Source organism: Sapajus apella, unplaced genomic scaffold (assembly GCF_009761245.1).
Source record: "Sapajus apella isolate SASKATOON/1434 unplaced genomic scaffold, GSC_monkey_1.0 scaffold27, whole genome shotgun sequence".
In the NCBI taxonomy this organism is placed as follows: domain Eukaryota; kingdom Metazoa; phylum Chordata; class Mammalia; order Primates; family Cebidae; genus Sapajus; species Sapajus apella.
This window is the reverse complement of record NW_022436967.1, coordinates 10,987,365-11,005,075: the sequence shown is the minus strand read 5'-3', so window position 1 is coordinate 11,005,075 and position 17,711 is coordinate 10,987,365. Positions and strand designations below refer to the sequence as shown.

General features: G+C 39.5%; 1 protein-coding gene across 10 annotated transcripts in view; it reads left to right on the top strand.

Annotated features, from left to right (window-relative positions):
* ABHD18 (abhydrolase domain containing 18) overlaps positions 1-17,711 on the top strand; it is a 64,152-nt gene that overhangs the window by 3,323 nt on the left and 43,118 nt on the right. For 9 of the 10 annotated variants that reach the window (XM_032292329.1, XM_032292328.1, XM_032292320.1 and 6 more), the window contains exons 2-3: positions 15,698-15,806; positions 17,104-17,188. Coding sequence is in view for 7 of the 10 variants with exons in the window: in XM_032292320.1 (XP_032148211.1) it covers positions 15,715-15,806; positions 17,104-17,188 (177 nt within the window). In the remaining 3 variants the exon portion in view is untranslated. Of the gene's footprint in view, positions 1-3,787; positions 4,459-15,697; positions 15,807-17,103; positions 17,189-17,711 lie in introns of those variants that run through there. The other variant, XM_032292323.1, reaches the window with a different exon arrangement.

Here is a 17,711-nt window from a genome sequence, read left to right as displayed (position 1 = left end):
GCTGCAGTCTCCACCTCCCAGGTTCAAGAGATTCTCCTGCCTCAGCCTCCCAAGTAGCTGGGATTACAGGCACCCACCACCACACCTGACTGATTTTTATATTTTTAGTAGAGACATAGTTTCACCATGTTGGCCAGGTCGGTCTCGAACTCCTGACCTCAGGTGATCTGCCCACCTCGGCCTCCCAAAGTGCTGGGTTTACAGGCACCAGCCACTGGGAAGGCTTTCTAGTTTGGATTGAAAACTAGAAATAAGTAAACAATTTAGACAAATAATAAATATAGTACTTTACACAAAATATTTGAAAAGTTCATTATACTTAGGTCCTTTCTTGCTTCCTTTGCAACTTTCTAATTCTATATTTTTGTCTTACCTTGGTTTTATCTACTGACCTAGAAGAATATCAAAATTTAGGAAAATAGAGCAGTATATTACTTTTCTTCTTACTGTAGAATGTAAGTATTGGATTTTTGTTTTGTTTTGTTTTTTTTGAGACAGGATCTTGCTCTGTTACGCATGCTGGAGTGCAATGGTGCTACCATGCTCCCCGTTGCCTCAACTTCCCAGGCTTACACAGTCCTCCCACCTCAACCTCCCGAGTATCTGAGACTACCTGCACCACCACACCTGGCTAGATTTCCAAATTTTTTTGTAGAGACAGGGTCTCACTGTGTTGCCGGGACTTGTCTTGCGCTCCTGGGCTCAAGTGATCTTCCCGTCTTGGCCTCCCAAAGTGCTGGGATCATAGGCATGAGCCACGGTACCTGTCGAGGATTGTTTTTTTTTTTTCTTTTAAGATACAGCGTCTCACTATGTTGCCCAGGCTGGTTTCAAACTCCTGAGCTCTAGCAATCCTCCCTACTCAGCCTCCCAAAGTGCTAGGATTACAGATGTGAGCCACCACACCCAGCCTAGCAAGGATTTAAAATTTTATTTTACTATCATGGATTCCATTTATTGTTATTGATGCCGTGGATGTTAGAAAGGAAGATGATGTCCCTGGTTCATTTTCTACCATGTTAAGAAAATAAGTAGGCCGGGTGTGGTGACTCATGCCTGTGATCCCAGCACTTTGGGAGGCCAAGGCGGGTGGATCACTGGAGGTCAGGAGTTCAAGGCTAGCCTGACCAACATGGAGAAATCTCGTCTCACTGAAAATACAAAATTAGCCGGGTGTGGTGGCGCATGCCTGTGATCCCAGCTACTTGGGAGGCTGAGGCAGGAGAATTGCTTGAACCCTGGAGGCAGAGGTTGCGGTGAGCCAGGATCGTGCCATTGCACTCTAGCCTGAGCAACAAGAGCGAAACTTAGTCTCAAAAAAAAAAAAAAAAAAAGAAAGAAAGAAAGAAAAAGAAAAGAAGTGAGAAGTGGCCTATAATACATTGCAAAAGGCAGTGAAATCTTAGCTGGGTGTAGTTGCTCCTGCCTGTAATCTCAGCACTTGAGAGACTGAAGTGGGATGATTGCTTGAGTTCGGGAGTTCAAGACCAACCTGGTCAACATAGCAAGACGCTCATCTGTATAAAAAATAGATTAGGCCAGGTGTGGTGCCTCACACCTGTAATCCCGGCACTTTGGGAGGCCAAGGCGGATGAATCACCTGAGGTCAGGAGTTCAAGACCAGCCTGGCCAACCTGGTAAAACCCCATCTCTACTAAAAATACAAAAATTACAGGAGTGGTGGTGCATGCCTATAATCTCAGCTACTTGGGAGGCTGAGGCAGGAGAATTGCTTGAACCTGGGAGGCGGAGGTTGCAGTGAGCCAAGATCATGCCATTGCAGTCCCACCTGGGTGACAAGAGCCAGACTCCATTTCAAAAAAAAGAAAGAAAGAAATTATCCATGCAAGGAAGGTGACCTGTGCCTGTGGTCCCAGCTACTCTAGAGGCTGCACTGAGTGGATTACTTAAGCCTAGGAGGTTGAGGCTATAGTGAGCCATGATTGCCCCACTCACACTGAAGCCTGGACAACAGAGCAAAACCCTGTCTTAAAAAAAAAAAAGACACTGAAGACTTGCACAATATGACATGCCACTGTTCTACTGCACTTTAATGAATGTATGCAAAAGATGTATTGATGCTGTGTATTTTAACAATTCCAGAAAGACCTAGAGAATAAAATAATTAAAATTAATATCATCTAGAATTATATTTCCTCAAGCCATAGAACCTTCCCTCCCCCAGTATATCCAAAGAGTTGGCATATTATTTGGAATATGTAACACTAGTCAGAATTTTGGTAAAGAATAATCTATTCCGTTTCTAACCCAACTGGGTGTACTTCAGTTCCCAATTATGACACTAACCACCCAGAGTTAATGCAGACTCCACAAGTTAAGGGCTCAGTTCTTCATCCAGCTAATCAACTTGGCTAAAAATTTAGGAGTTCCTGAGAACCCTGTTGGTCTATAATTTGTTAGAATGATTCGGAACTCAGGAAACAGCTATATTTATGATTATAGGTTTATTATAAAGAATACAAATCAGGAGCAGCCCAATGAAGAGAAACATGAGGGAAGGTATAGGAATGAATGTGGAACTGCCTGGCCTCTTCCTATGGAGTCAGGGAGTATCTCCTTCCTGACACACCAAGGTGTTCATCAACCAGAAAGCTCTACCAAGGTTTAGTGTCAGAGTTTTTATTGGAGTTTCATTAGTAGGCATGACTGATTCCATCTTTGGCCATGTGATTGAACCCACTTTCCAGCTCCCTTCTCTCTGGAGGTCAGAGGGGCCTAAAGTTCTAACCCTCTATTCATGTAGTTGGCCTTTCTGGTGGCTAGCCCTGATTCTGAAGCCTTCAGTGGGCCCACAGTGAATTGCCTATTTAGCATAAAAAAGAGACTCATCACTTCAAAAATACCAAGGGTTTTAGGAACTTCATGCCAGGAACTGAGGCCAAATACCAGATATCTGTTGTCCAGGTTGGCGTGTAGTGGCACCACATCAGTTCACTGTAACTTCCGCCTCCCAGATTCAAGCAATTCTCCTGCCTCAGCCTCCCAAGTAGCTGGGATTACAGGCGCCCACCACCACACCTGGCTAATTTTTGCGTATTTTTAGTAGAGACCTGGTTTCACCATGTTAGCCAGGCTGGTTTTGAACTCCTGACCTCAAGTGAACCACCCGCCTTGGCTTCCCAAAGTGCTGTGATTACAGGCATGAGCCACCGCTCCTGGCCCAGACACACTCTATTATTCCACACTGACATGCACTCTACAAGAAAAAAACTAGTCAAACAATTTAAATATATACTACATACACTTACGTGATTGTCATAATTGCACTAAAGTAGAAAATATATAATGAAGACAACATTTCAGAAGTTAGTTTGCCTTTTATCATTTGTTTCATGATTAAAAAACAAAATTTTAAGAGGCAAGTGTTTTTGCTTTGTTTTGGGTTTTTTTGTTTATTTCTGACAAGAGTATTAAGTGAATGAAAATATATAAACAAGATTTAGACAATCTCTTATCCCCTCCCCAACTCTCCCCTCCCTTTTCATCCCCTCCCATCCTGTCCTGTCCCTCTGTCACCCAGGCTAGAGCGCAGTGGTGTGATTCTGGCTCGCTACAACCTCTGCCTCCCAGGCTCAAGCAATCCTCCTGCCTCAGCCTCTCAAGTAGGTGGGACTACCCAGACGCACACCACCACACCCAGGTAAGTTTTGTACTTTTCATAGAGACGGGGTTTCTCCATGTGGCCCAGGCTGGTCTCAAACTCCTGGGCTCAAGTGATTCTCCCATGTCGGCCTCCCAAACTGCTGGAATTACAGATGTGAGCTACCACGCCTTGCTGATTTAAAAAGATCATTTGCTTATAAACAAATGTTTATTCAAGTCTGTAGAGTTTGGGGGTTCTTTCCCCCCTACCGGTAGGAAAATGTGAAGAAAGTAAGTAACATCTGATATTGAGGGTGCCAGCCTAGACACTCTACTCAAAGGCTAAGAAGTACAATTGGTTTCTCCCAGTTGTGATGTTTATATTTTTGCGTAATCTTCTTCCTTGAGTTTTGGCAGAACCCATGATTTGCTTTCTAACCAATAGCCATATGGCAAAGGTGATTGGCTGTCATTCCCGTGATTATGTTACATGGCAAAGGTATGACTCCTGTGGCTCACACTTAATTTCCTGCTGGCCTTGAAGAAATAAGCTGCCATGTTGTGAACTTCCTATGAAGAGAGCCATGTGACAGAGAGCTGTGGATAGCCTCCAAGAGCAGAGGCTGGCCTCTGACTGACAAACAGCAAAAAAAAAAAAAAAAAAAAAAAAAAATTGAAGCTCACAGTCCCAAAGCCAAAAAAAAAAAATGAATTCTGCCTTCAACCTGAGTAAGCTTTGGAAGTGCGTTCTTGTCTTTTCAAGCCTGCAAATGAAAATGCAGCCCTGCTGACACTTCGATTGCAGCCAGATGAGATCCCAAAGCAGAAAACGCAACTAAGCTGGGTTCTTAGAAGGTAATCTCCAAGGAAAAGGGAAGAAGATAGAGGAAACAAACTAGATACAAAAGATTTATTCCTCAGATTCTTTTCTTTAAAGGGCTTCATTATTAAAAGCTTCCAACTATTTAACTTATGCAGTGGTCTTTTTTGAAGAGAATATTATTAACCTTAAGTTCTGTTGTTGTTTTTTTGTTTGGTTTGGTTTGGTTTGGTTTGGTTTTTTTTTGAAACAGAGTCTCTGTTGCTCACACTGGAGTGAAATAGCATGATCATAGCTCACTGCCACCTTGCTCTCCCAGGCTCAAGCGACCCTCCCACCTCAGCCTTCTAAGTAGCTGGGACTACAGGCACACACCACTGACCACTGCACCAATTTATTATTTTTGTTGGGGATGGTGTCTCACTCTTCTCACCCAGGCCTGGAGTGCAGTGATGTGATCTTGGCTCACTGTAGCCTCTGCCTGCTGAGTTCAAGCAATCGTCTCACCTCAGACTCCCAAATAGCTGGGACCACAGGCATGTGCCACCACACCTGGCTAATTTTTTGTATTTATTGTAGAGACGGGATTTCACCATGTTGCCTAGGCTTGTCTTGAACTGAGCTCAATCAGTTCACCCGGCTCACCCTCCCAAAGTGCAGGGATTACAGGTGTGAGCCACGGCATCTGGCAAGTTCTGTTCTGAGATAAATAGGATGATAAACTACTTCTGGCTAAAGCAGTGGATCACCTGAGGTCAGGAGTTCGAGACCAGCCTGACCAACCCCTTTCTCTACTAAAATACAAAAATTAGCTCGGTGTGGTAACTGACGCCTGTAATTCCAGCTACTTGGGAGGCTGAGGCAGAAAAATTGTTTGAACCCAGGAGACAGAGGTTGCAGTGAGCCAAGATCATGCCATTGCACTCCAGCCTGGGCAACAAGAGCAAAAACTCCATCTCAAAAAAATAAATAAATAAAAGAATAGTGAACTACTCCTGCTTACTGACAAAGTTGTCAAAAGGAAAAGAAAGCTTCAATTTGCTTCCCCCAAAAATTTTATTTGGAGACCATTAACCCCAAATTCTATTTTGTATTCGATTTTGTTTTATTTTCTTGTGATAAAATACACTAACAAAATTTAGCATCTTAATAATTTTAACTCTGTAGCTCAAAGGTAAGTACATTTATATTGTTGTGCGACTGTCACCACCATCCATCTCCAGTTTTCATCTTGCCAAACTGAAACTCTTTACCCATTAAACAGTAACTTCCCCCTTTTCCTTTCCCACAGTCTGAGCCATAATCCTTCTGCTTTCTGCTTCTATGAATCTGGCTACTCTAGGTATCTTGTTTAAATGGAATCATACAATATTTGGCTTTTTGTGACTGGCTTATTTCATTAGTGTAATGTCCTCTGAGTTCATCCATTTTGTATCATGTGCCAGAAGTTCCTCCTTTGTATGACTGAATATATTCCTATTGTGTGTGTGTTTGTGATTGTTTGTATGTGCTTACTTTGCTTATCCATTCATCTGTTGATGGACACTGAGAGTTTCTACCTTTTATGTATTTATTACCCAGGAAGTGAAGAAGCTTCTGCCTTCTAGTTACCAAATTCTAAATTTTAAGGAGGCAAACAAAGCATGGCTGATTAAATAACTAGTGTTTACTTTAGATAAAGTATTAATTTTAGGTCTACTTTATAGAATTTCCTTAAAATAAATATTTGTATGCCTTGTGAAAACATTGAAAAATAAATAAATATTTGCAGTTTATATATGCCCATTTTATAGGGTTGGGATAATTTTTTATTTTATTTTATTTTTTTGAGATGTAGTTTTTCTCTTATTGCCCAGGCTGGAGTGCGATGGCATGAGCTCAGCTCACCGCAGCTTCCACCTCCTGGGTTCAAGCGATTCTCCTGCCTCAATCTCCCAAGTAGTTGGAATTACAGGCAAGTGCCACCTCACCCAGCTGATTTTTGTATTTTCAGTAGAGACCGGGCTTTTCCACGTTGGTCAGGTTAGTCGTGAACTCCTGACCTCAGGTGATCTGCCCACCTCGGCCTCCCAAAGTGCTGGGATTACAAGCTTGAGCCGCTGTGCCTGACTTATTTTATTTTATTTTGAGATGAAATCTTGTTCTGTCACCCAGGCTGGAGTGCAGTGGAGTGTAATCTTGGCTCACTGCAGCCTCCGTTTCCCAGGTTCAAGTGATTCTCCTGCCTCAGCCTCCCAAGTAGCTAGGATTACAAGACATGTGCCTCCATACCCAGCTAATTTTTGTATTTTTAGTAGAGATGGGGCTTTGCCATGTTGACCAACTCCTGACCTCAAGTGATCCACCTGCCTCAGCCTCCCAAAGTGTTGGGATTATAGACATGAGCCACCACGTCTGGCCTGTAATTGTACTATAGTGATTTATAGTTTTATCTTTACATTTATAACATTGGTGTTATATTTGTGTCATACCTATGATTTATTTGATTTTTCTAACCCAGGGGTCAGCAAGCTATGGCTTATTGGTCAACCTGCCTGTTTTTCTATGACTGTCAAGTTAGGAATAGTTTTTACAGTTGAACATTTGTACCCAGTTTCATTATGGAGTACTAACTTTGAATCTCAATTAAGCAAACTCCCAAGAAAAAAGTTTGTTGTTCTCATTTATTCTACATTACAAAAAATTACACTCAGTTATTTTGATGACAGTTTGAACTTCCTCAATGAAAAACATGTGACTCTTGTTACCTAAAATACCTACATAATATCTTTCATTTTGCCTCTTGTCCTGCAAGCCCTGTCATATGTACTATCCAGCTCTTTGTGGAAAAACTTTTCGGAGTCCCTTTTCTAGTCTTTTTATAGCATTCTTTTCAGATACTATTTGGAAACATATTAAAATGGAAACTAAAATTTTATGTTTATATCATCTATTATTTTTCCATGAGGAATTCTAATGGGTAGCCTGCCAGTCATTAGATATACATAGTATAAGTTGTATTAAAAATACTCTTTAGTTTTTTTGCACCTTAAAATCAGTATTTTCTCCCAATTAGGTATACTATTAAGGCTGTTTTGGAAAAATGTTATTCAAATATAATCAGAAATCTGTTTAAAAAAAAATTTTAAATCTGTTTTAAAGACAGAATTATAAAAATATTTAGGATAGTACAGGTTGAAAAGCTTAATCCTATAAAGGTAGTAACATACATAGCACTTTCTCACTTCATGATTTTTCACCTTTGGTTTCTGATAGGCTTAACTTTAAAGAAATTAGAGGAGTGGCATCGTATGGTAGAAAGATGCATATTCTATTGCAAATGAATAAGTCTCTGCGAAATATTAGATGCATTCGTTCCTGAAATGCAATTCTAATACAAAACTTGTAGGACAGAAGAAACATTTAGAATATTTTTTTTTTCCTGTTTTTTTTTTCTTTTTCCCCATTTATTTATTTTATTGCATTTTAGGTTTTGGGGTACATGTGAAGAACATGCAAAATTGTTGCATAGGCACACTCGTGGCAGTGTGATTTGCTGCCTTCCTCCCCATCACCTACATCTGGCATTTCTCCCCTTGCTATCTCTCCCCAGCTCCCCACCCCCCACCGTCCCTCCCCTGTTTCCCCCCAACTGACCCCAGTGTGTAGTGCTCCCCTCCCTGTGTCCATGTGTTCTCATTGTTTAACACCCGCCTATGAGTGAGAACATGCGGTGTTTGATCTTCTGCTCTTCTGTCAGTTTGCTGAGAATGATGGTTTCCAGGTTCATCCATGTCCCTACAAAGGACCCAAACTCATCATTTTGATGACTGCATAATATTCTGTGGTATATATGTGCCACATTTTCCCTATCCAGTCTATCATCGATGGGCATTTGGGTTGGTTGCAAGTCTTTGCTATTGTAAACAGTGCTGCAATGAACATTCGTGTGCACGTGTCCTTATAGTAGAACGATTTGTAATCCTTTGGATATATACCCAGTAATGGGATTGCTGGGTCAAATGGAATTTCTATTTCTAGGTCCTTGAGGAATCGCCACACTGTCTTCCACAATGGTTGAACTAATTTACACTCCCACCAACAGTGCAAAAGTGTTCCTATTTCTCCACATCCTCTCCAGCGTCTGATGTCTCCAGATTTTTTAATGATCACCATTCTAACTGGCGTGAGATGGTATCTCAATGTTGTTTCGATTTGCATTTCTCTGACGACCAGTGATGATGAGCATTTTTTCATATGTTTGTTGGCCTCATATATATCTTCTTTTGTAAAGTGTCTGTTCATATCCTTTGCCCACTTTTGAATGGGCTTGTTAGTTTTTTTCTTGTAAATCTGTTGTAGTTCTTTGTAAATTCTGGATATCAGCCCTTTGTCAGATTGGTAAACTGCAAAAATTTTTTCCCATTCTGTTGGTTGCCGATTCACTCTAATGACTGTTTCTTTTGCCGTGCAGAAGCTGTGGAGTTTGATTAGGTCCCATTTGTCTATTTTGGCTTTTGTTGTCAATGCTTTTGGTGTTTTGGTCATGAAGTCCTTGCCTACACCTATGTCCTGAATGGTTTTGCCTAGATTTTCTTCTAGGGTTTTTATGGTGTTAGGTCTTATGTTTAAGTCTTTAATCCACCTGGAGTTAATTTTAGTGTAAGGTGTCAGGAAGGGGTCCAGTGTCTGCTTTCTGCACATGGCTAGCCAGCTTTCCCAACACCATTTATTGAACAGGGAATCCTTTCCCCATTGCTTGTTTTTGTCTGGTTTGTCAAAGATCAGATGGTTGTAGATATGTTGTGTTGCCTCCGAGACCTCTGTTCTGTTCCATTGGCCTATATCTCTGTTTTGGTACCAGTACCGTGCTGTTTTGATTACTGTAGCCTTGTAGAATAGTTTGAAGTCTGGTAGTGTGATGCCTCCCGCTTTGTTCTTTTTGCTTAGAATTGACTTGGCTATGCGGGCTCTCTTTTGGTTCCATATGAAGTTTAAGGTGGTTTTTTCCAGTTCTGTGAAGAAGGTCATTGGTAGCTTGATGGGGATAGCATTGAATCTGTAAATTACTTTGGGCAGTATGGCCATTTTCACGATATTGATTCTTCCTAACCATGAACGTGGAATGTTTATCCATCTGTTTGTGTCCTCTCTTATTTCGTTGAGCAGTGGCTTGTAGTTCTCCTTGAAGAGGTCCTTTACGTTCCTTGTTAGTTGTATTCCTAGGTATTTTATTCTCTTTGTGGCAATTGTGAATGGAAGTTTGTTCTTGATTTGGCTCTCTTTAAGTCTGTTATTGGTGTATAGGAATGCATGTCATTTTTGCACATTGATTTTATATCCTGAGACTTTGCTGAAGTTGCTTATCAGTTTCTGGAGATTTGGGGCTGAGACAATGGGGTCTTCTAGATATACAATCATGTCGTCTGCAAATAGAGAAAATTTGACTTCCTCCTTTCATAATTGAATACCCTTTATTTCTTTTTCTTGCCTGATTGCTCTGGCTAGAACTTCTAATACTATATTGAATAGCAGTGGTGAGAGAGGGCATCCTTGTCTGGTGCCACATTTCAAGGGGAATGCTTCCAGTTTTTGCCCATTCAGTATGATATTGGCTGTTGGTTTGTCATAAATAGCTTTTATTATTTTGAGATACGTTCCATCGATACCTAGCTTATTGAGGGTTTTTAGCATAAAGGGCTGTTGAATTTTGTCGAAGGCCTTCTCTGCATCGATTGAGATAATCATGTGGTTTTTGTCTTTGGTTCTGTTATGTGGTGGATTACGTTTATAGACTTGCGTATGTTGAACCAGCCTTGCATCCCCGGGATGAAGCCTACTTGATCATGATGGATAAGCTTTTTGATGTGCTGTTGCAATCGGCTTGTCAGTATTTTATTGAAGATTTTTGCATCTATGTTTATCATGGATATTGGCCTGAGTTTTCTTTTCTTGTTGAGTCTCTGCCCGGTTTTGGAATCAGGATGATGTTGGTCTCATAAAATGATTTGGGAAGAATTCCCTCTTTTTGTATTCTTTGGAATAGTTTCAGAAGGAATGGTACCAGCTCCTTTTTTTTTTTTTTTTTTTTTGAGACGTAGGCTCGCACTGTCACCCAGGCTGGAGTACAGTGGTTCGACTTCGGCTCACTGCAACCTCCATCTCCCAAGTTCAAGCAATTCTCTTGCTTCAGCCTCCTGAGTAGGTGGGATTATAGGTACCCACCACCATGCCCAGCTAATTTTTGTATTTTTAGTAGAAACAGGGTTTCACCATGTTGGCCAGGCTGGTCTTGAACTCCTGACTTCGTGATCTGCCCGCCTCGGCCTTCCAGACTGCTGAGCCACTGAGCCCAGCCACTATTGTTAATAGTTTAATACCTTGTTCTATCCATTTATACATGTAGACATGTTTTTTGGTGTTTTTTTAAACATGGAAGAGAGTAACTGCTAATTATTTGTTCAGTGTTCTTCCTCCTCTTATTTATAAACATCTGCAGCCTCTTTCAAATTCAGTGTATACAGATCTACCTCAACTTTTTATTTTAATAGGTAAATTTAGATCATTTATATTTATTATTATGATAAATACTTGGTTTTAGTTTTTATTGATTCTGTAGATTAATTGTTCACATTTAACTGTTTTACATTTACTTTGAGTAAATAGTTTGACTTACATACTTACCATAAAGTTGATGTTTCAACCTTATGATCAATTTATAGAATATAACCTCATTATAATCTGAGAAACACTTAGACTTACAGTGGTTCCAAGTTACAATTTTTCAACCTTACAGTGGGTTCACTGGAGTTTTAAGTACATTTTTAACTTAACAATGTTTTCTATTTACAATGGGGTTTATCAGGATGTAACCATATTGTAAGCCGACAAGTGTCTGTGTTTAACATGTGGTATATCACAATAGCTAAGAGAACAGACTCAAGAGCCAATTTGGGTCAACTTCTTACTATAAGACTTCCAACAAGTTACTTAGCCTTTCTGTAATTCATCTGTAAACTGGGGGTATTCATAATGCTTATCTCAAATAATTGGTATGTGATTTAAGTTAGAATATATAAGGTACTTAAACAGCTCTTTGAAAATATAAGTGCTATACCTACTATAGAATCAGGGTTTTAAGTCTTTGTCAGATTTATAGCAAAAAGCTTCTACCATTCCATTAATTTTAAAAATTATATTTACATGCATTCTGTATGCTTAAATGTTTATATAATCAAATCCATCTCGTCACATCAGTAGAACTCCTCAATACACTGTAAAAGTATTCAAATTTAGTTCTTTAAAATATTAAATTCCTTTTTCTCATTGGAGGTCATTATAAAATAGAGTATTTTTCTTCTCTTTAGTAACCATTTTTCCAGAAACATTTTCTCTCTACTGCTTTCTAATTCCTATTTTTTAAATCTAGAAATCTATGAATACATCCAGCTACTGTGTACCCACAAAATTTTCAACAGTAAAACCTTTAAAACTCTAGAAATATTTTATAAACTTGGATTGTTATAAATCTACTTTCTGTTTTAAGTATTTTTCAAATAGTTCTACAACTACAGCTGTCGTTTTTATGTTTAAAATTCTACAATGACTTTTATATTTTATATTATACAATTTACATCATGATTTATAAAATATTCCATTGGCAATGTATTTATTTGAGTGTTCAATGTACAAAAGTAATATGTTTTTGGCAGAACTAAGGCAATATAAAAATAAACAGAGTAAAGTGGAGAAGCTTCTCTTCATCACTTCTTCCTTTCCTCCCTTCCTTCCTTCCCCTCCATCCACCCCCAACCCCCACCCTCCAAGACAGAGTCTTGCTCTGTCACCAGGCTGGAGTGCAGTGGCATGATTCGGCTCACTGCAGCCTCTACCTCCCAGGTTCAAGCAATTCTACTGCCTCAGCCTGCCAAGCAGCTGGGACTACAGGCATGCTTCGCCACGCCCGGCTAATTTTTTGTGTTGTCAGTAGTGACAGGGTTTCACCATGTTGGCCAGGATGGTCTCAATCTCTTGACCTTGTGATCCACCCGCCTGGCCTCCCATAGTGCTGGGATTACAGGTGTGAGCCACCATGCTTATCCTACTTTTGTAATATTTTTTGAAAAGTATGTGCAATGGCTTAAATGTGTCCCTCATAGTTCCCATGTTGGAACATAATCTCCAATACAACAGTGTTGGGAGGTGGGTCCTAATAAGAAGTGATTAGGTTACGAGGGCTCTATCCTCATGGATGGATTAATGGTATTATTTTAGAAGTGAATTAGTTATCTAGAGGGTGGGCTTGCTATAAAAGTTCAGGCCGGGTGCAATGGCTTATGCCTGTAATCCCAACACTTCGGGAGGCCAAGGCTGGCAGATCACGAGGTGCAGAGATCGAGACCATCCTGGCTAAAACAGTGAAACTCCGCTTCTACTAAAAATACAAAAAGTTAGCCGGGTATGGTGGCGTGCACCTGTAGTCCCAGCTACTCCGGAGGCTGAGGCAGGAAAATAGCTTGAACCCAGGAGGCAGAGGTTGCAGTGAGCCTAGATCGTGCCGCCGCACTCCAGCATGGGCTACAGAGCGAGACTGTATCCAAAAAAAAAAGTGAGTTTAATTCTCTGTTGCTCTCTTATCATGTGATGCCTTCCACATGTTATGATGCAGCAAGAAGGTCCTCACCAAATGTTTACCCCTCAACCTTGGACTTCCAGCCTCCAGAATTTTAAGACGTAAATTTCTCTTCTTTATAAATTACCCAGCTTGTGTTATTCTCTTGTAGCAACACAAAACAGAGCAAGACAGTGTGTGTAGGTAAGTAAATAACATCAACAAGAAAAAGATCAGAAAGAGTAGAATCCATACTGTTAGCACTAGATATGCCTGAAAAGTAAAATTAGAAGTGATTGGAAAGGGGCCAGGTGCAGTAGCTCACGTATGTAATCCCAGGACTTTGAGAAGTCGACACAGATGGATCACCTGAGGTCAGGAGTTCGAGACCAGTCTGGCCAACACAGTGAAACCCCATCTTTACTAAAAACACAAAAATTATCCAGGCGTGGTGGCGATTACCTATAGTCCCTGCTATTTGGGAGGCTGAGACAGGAGAATTGCTTGAACCAAGGAGGCAGAGGTTGTAGTGAGCCAAGATCACACCACTGCACTCTAACCTGAGTAACAGAGCGAGACTCCATCTCAAAAAAAGTGATTAGAAGGGGATTATTTTCCCTATTTTTACTATGTATCCCTTTGTATTGAATTTAAAGATTTTACAGTGAGCATTTTTGAATTTAAAAACAAAGAAGAGTATGTAGTTATTTTTTCTTGCCTTTCCCTTATATGAATTATCTGTACTTGTGCTTGACCCACTGAGTAGATAATTTTCAGCAAATTTCATTGGAACATAGTAATGGATAGATTTCAAGAGTTAACATGATTTTAATGAGATTTGCAATTTAAAGACTGGTGCTCCTTGTCTTGCAGCACTTGGCTTAAATACATATAGTCTTTAACTTCTGATGGTTTGACTTATGATTGTTTTGACTTGACCATAGGTTTGTCAGGGTATTAAATGTATGTTCCACATATGATATTTTTTATTTATGATGGGTTTATTGGGATACAATCCCATTGTAGGTTCAGGAGCATCTGTATTACGTTTTTAGTACCTCTGAGGATTTTTTTTTTTTTTTTCGATTACCAAAAGAGCCTTCTAGTTGTTATCACATTGCCTTGTTTTATTTTATTATATTATCTTCTACTCTTATTTATTTTGATAGTTTTTTATTTTTAATTATTTTCCCTCCACTAAAATATGAGATTGATGAGAACAAGACCATTCCTTGGTCATTCTTGTGGCACAGGGCCTAAAATAATTATTGGAATATAATAAGTAGTTAATAAATATGTATAGAATGAAAGAAATGATACATATTCTTACAAGTTCAGGAACTTATGAAGCCACCCGGGGATGGTTCAGCTATGGTGAACTGCACTTAACACTGGATGGGTGATAATTTATAGGAGTCTAATAATACATTTATTTATTTGTAGTGGTAGACATAAATAGTATAATAACAAAACAGTATATGCAGTACATTTTTTCAAGCGTTACTATGCCAAAACCACACTTTTATCAAAGAGTCATTGAATAGCACACGGAAACTGAGAAAAAGAGAGACGGTGGTATTAAAAAAACACTTAATGCTATACTCTGGCTATAGGTTGTATTGCCTAACAAGTGCATTAGCTAGTAAATATTTGTCCTTGGTACTGAGAATTATGAGAGGCAACATGAATGACTTGGTTTTGCTGGTACAACCGTAAAAACAAGTTAAATGCCGCCCAGTTGATGGGGGATTACATTGTATACCTAGGCAAACAAAGAGGAATATTAAGTTGATCGTACAGCTTGTTAAAAAATGAAAAAGTAAAAATATATGATATAAGGGATGGTTTCAAAAAAAATCTGAAGCAATGGGTAAGTACTTCTTAAGCTCATTGATGCAAATGCAGATTTCCTAAGATCTGAGGGAAAAAATAAAACAATGAAAAAAAAGGGAAATGCAAATTTTTATTTTTCATTTATTTAAATGGAGTAAACCCTGAATCTGAATTAGGTTTTGCCCATAAATCAAAACCATGCCATTCAGTTTGACAAGATGGAGGTAGATACTTAAAAATCTTTAGAAATATTTGGGAAGATAGATAAATGGTATATAAGTAGTAGCAGTGATCAATTATTATTTTTCATTCACTGTAACATAGTAGAGGAGAGTGGAGTGTTATAGTTAGATCTTCAGCTGTGTTTCCCACTAGTTTTGTGACCTTGGGTAAATTATCTATACTCTCTGTGCCTCAGTTTTCTTGTCTGTATAATTGGGATAATAAATGCTTCCTCAAAATTGTTGGTAGCTTTAAGGAGAACCTGTGTGTGAGTTTGTAGTTCTTAAGATAGTGCTGCCTGGCAGATAATGCACTGCCACGTATTGTATCCCTTGCTATTGTTATCCAGCAAATAGGGGGTATTTATTTCAGCAACTGTACTGAGGATGGGAAGATCCTACCCTAGAGGAATTCACAGTTTAGGTTCGAGACTGTACATCTTCTCTATTTTCAACCCAGCTCTTTTTTTTTTTCCCCCAAATCTTGTATTTTGTTTCCAAAGGAATAAAATCAAGGATTTAGTCTCAATCTTTAATTTTACCTGATAGTCAAAGAAATGGTTAGAAAATTGACCTGCTCCCCTGAAAAAAGTAAAATATTTTAAAGCCATTTTAAATTTTGTTTTATAGATGCTTGTTTGCTACCGATGGGTGTGAGCAAGTTAGATATCCTATACCGGAGACTTCTCCTAACAAAACTTTTTATCAGAGGATGGGGAAGGCCAGAAGATCTCAAAAGGCAAGCAATTTTTTTCCTGAATACTTGTTCCAAATTTGTTGTTTTAATGAACATTTAAAACTTTGTTATAAAATCCCTTACTCTTAAATATAGAGCAATTATCCAGCAAATTAAACATTAAACTATGTAAAATGTGATTATTTTTTCTTTTGTCTTTTTAGTTATTTCTCTTAAATTTTAGCCAATATCATAAATTGTACTGTTATAAAAATAATTCAGATTTTTTTTTTTTTTTTTTTTTTTTTTTTTTGAGATGGAGTTTCACTCATGTTACCCAGGCTGGAGTGCAATGGCGTGATCTCGGCTCACCGCAACCTCCGCCTCCTGGGTTCAGGCAATTCTCCTGCCTCAGCCTCCTGAGTAGCTGGGATTACAGGCACGCGCCACCATGCCCAGCTAATTTTTTGTATTTTTAGTAGAGACGGGGTTTCACCATATTGACCAGGATAGTCTCGATCTCTTGACCTCGTGATCCACCCGCCTCGGCCTCCCAAAGTGCTGGGATTACAGGCTTGAGCCACCGCGCCCGGCCCAGATTTTTTAAATAGAGAGCTCTCAGAAACACAGACTAGATTTTTGACTTCAGTAATTATTAAGCCGATTAGAGTTGTATGTAGTTTCCAAGGATTGAGTCTTTTGGGGTAACCTGAATTTGTAATGGCTCTAAAACTGGATTACACTGTAGCTCATGGGAAAATCTGGACTTAAGAAAATGAATTTTCATCCAGGAACTGTGACTGATGCCTGTAATCCCAGCACTTTGGGAGGCTGAGGTGGGCGGATCACGAAGTCAGGAGTTCAAGACCAGCCTGGCCAACATGGTGAAACCCTGTCTCTACTAAAAATACAAAAATTAGCCAAGCACGGTGGCACATGCCTACTCGGGAGGTTGAGGCAGGAGAATTGCTTGAGCCCAGGAGGCAGAGGTTGTAGTGAGCTGAGATCACACCACTGCACTCTAGCCTGGGTGGCAGACCAAGGCTCTGTCTCCAGGGGAAAAAAAAAAAGAAAATGAATTTCAGGATTGGTGCCTTTAATTTTAAGGCTTATATATATATATATATATTAATTACTTTCTGAACAATATTGTGCCTCATATTTTTCTGAAAAAGAAAAAAGGGGTCCAGTTTGGGGGGAAAACAGCCTAATCTCTTTCTTTAATGATCAAAATTAAATTTTAATATGGCTTATGAACTGGATTTGCCAATTTTTAATTCCTGTTAATCTCAATTATAATATGCCTAGTAAGTGATATAAAAGGTGAATTTTTTCCTTTTTGTCTTCTTTCCCATAATAGACTCTTTGAATTCAGAAAGATGATTGGAAATCGAGAGAGATGCCAGAATCTGGTTTCAAGCGATTATCCAGTACACATTGATAAGGTATTCAAATGAGAGAAACACAGTTACAGGAATTGTGGTTTGACATAAATATGTCCAAGAATAGATTACATGTTGGAGTATAACAACAATAAACACTGAAATATAAGTGCAGTATGGATTTTTCATTTCAAATGTTTAGAACATTTTTGTGGGCCAGGCACACTGGCTCACACCTGTAATCCCAGCGCTTTTGGAGGCCAAGGCGGCTGGATCACCCGAGGTCAGGAGTTTGAGACCAGCCTGACCAACATGGAGAAACCCCATCTCTACTAAAAAAAAAAAAAAATACAAAATTAGCCAGGCTTAGTGGTGCATGCCTATAATCCCAGCTACTTGGGAGGCTGAGGTAGAAGAATGGCTTGAACCTAGAGGCAGAGGTTGTGGTGAATGGAGATGGCACCATTGCACTCCAGCCTGGGCAACAAGAGTGAAATTCGAAATCGTTTTTCCTTCCTTCCTTCCCTCCTTCCCTCCTTCCTTCCTTCCTTCCTTCCTTCCTTCCTTCCTTCCTTCCTTCCTTCCT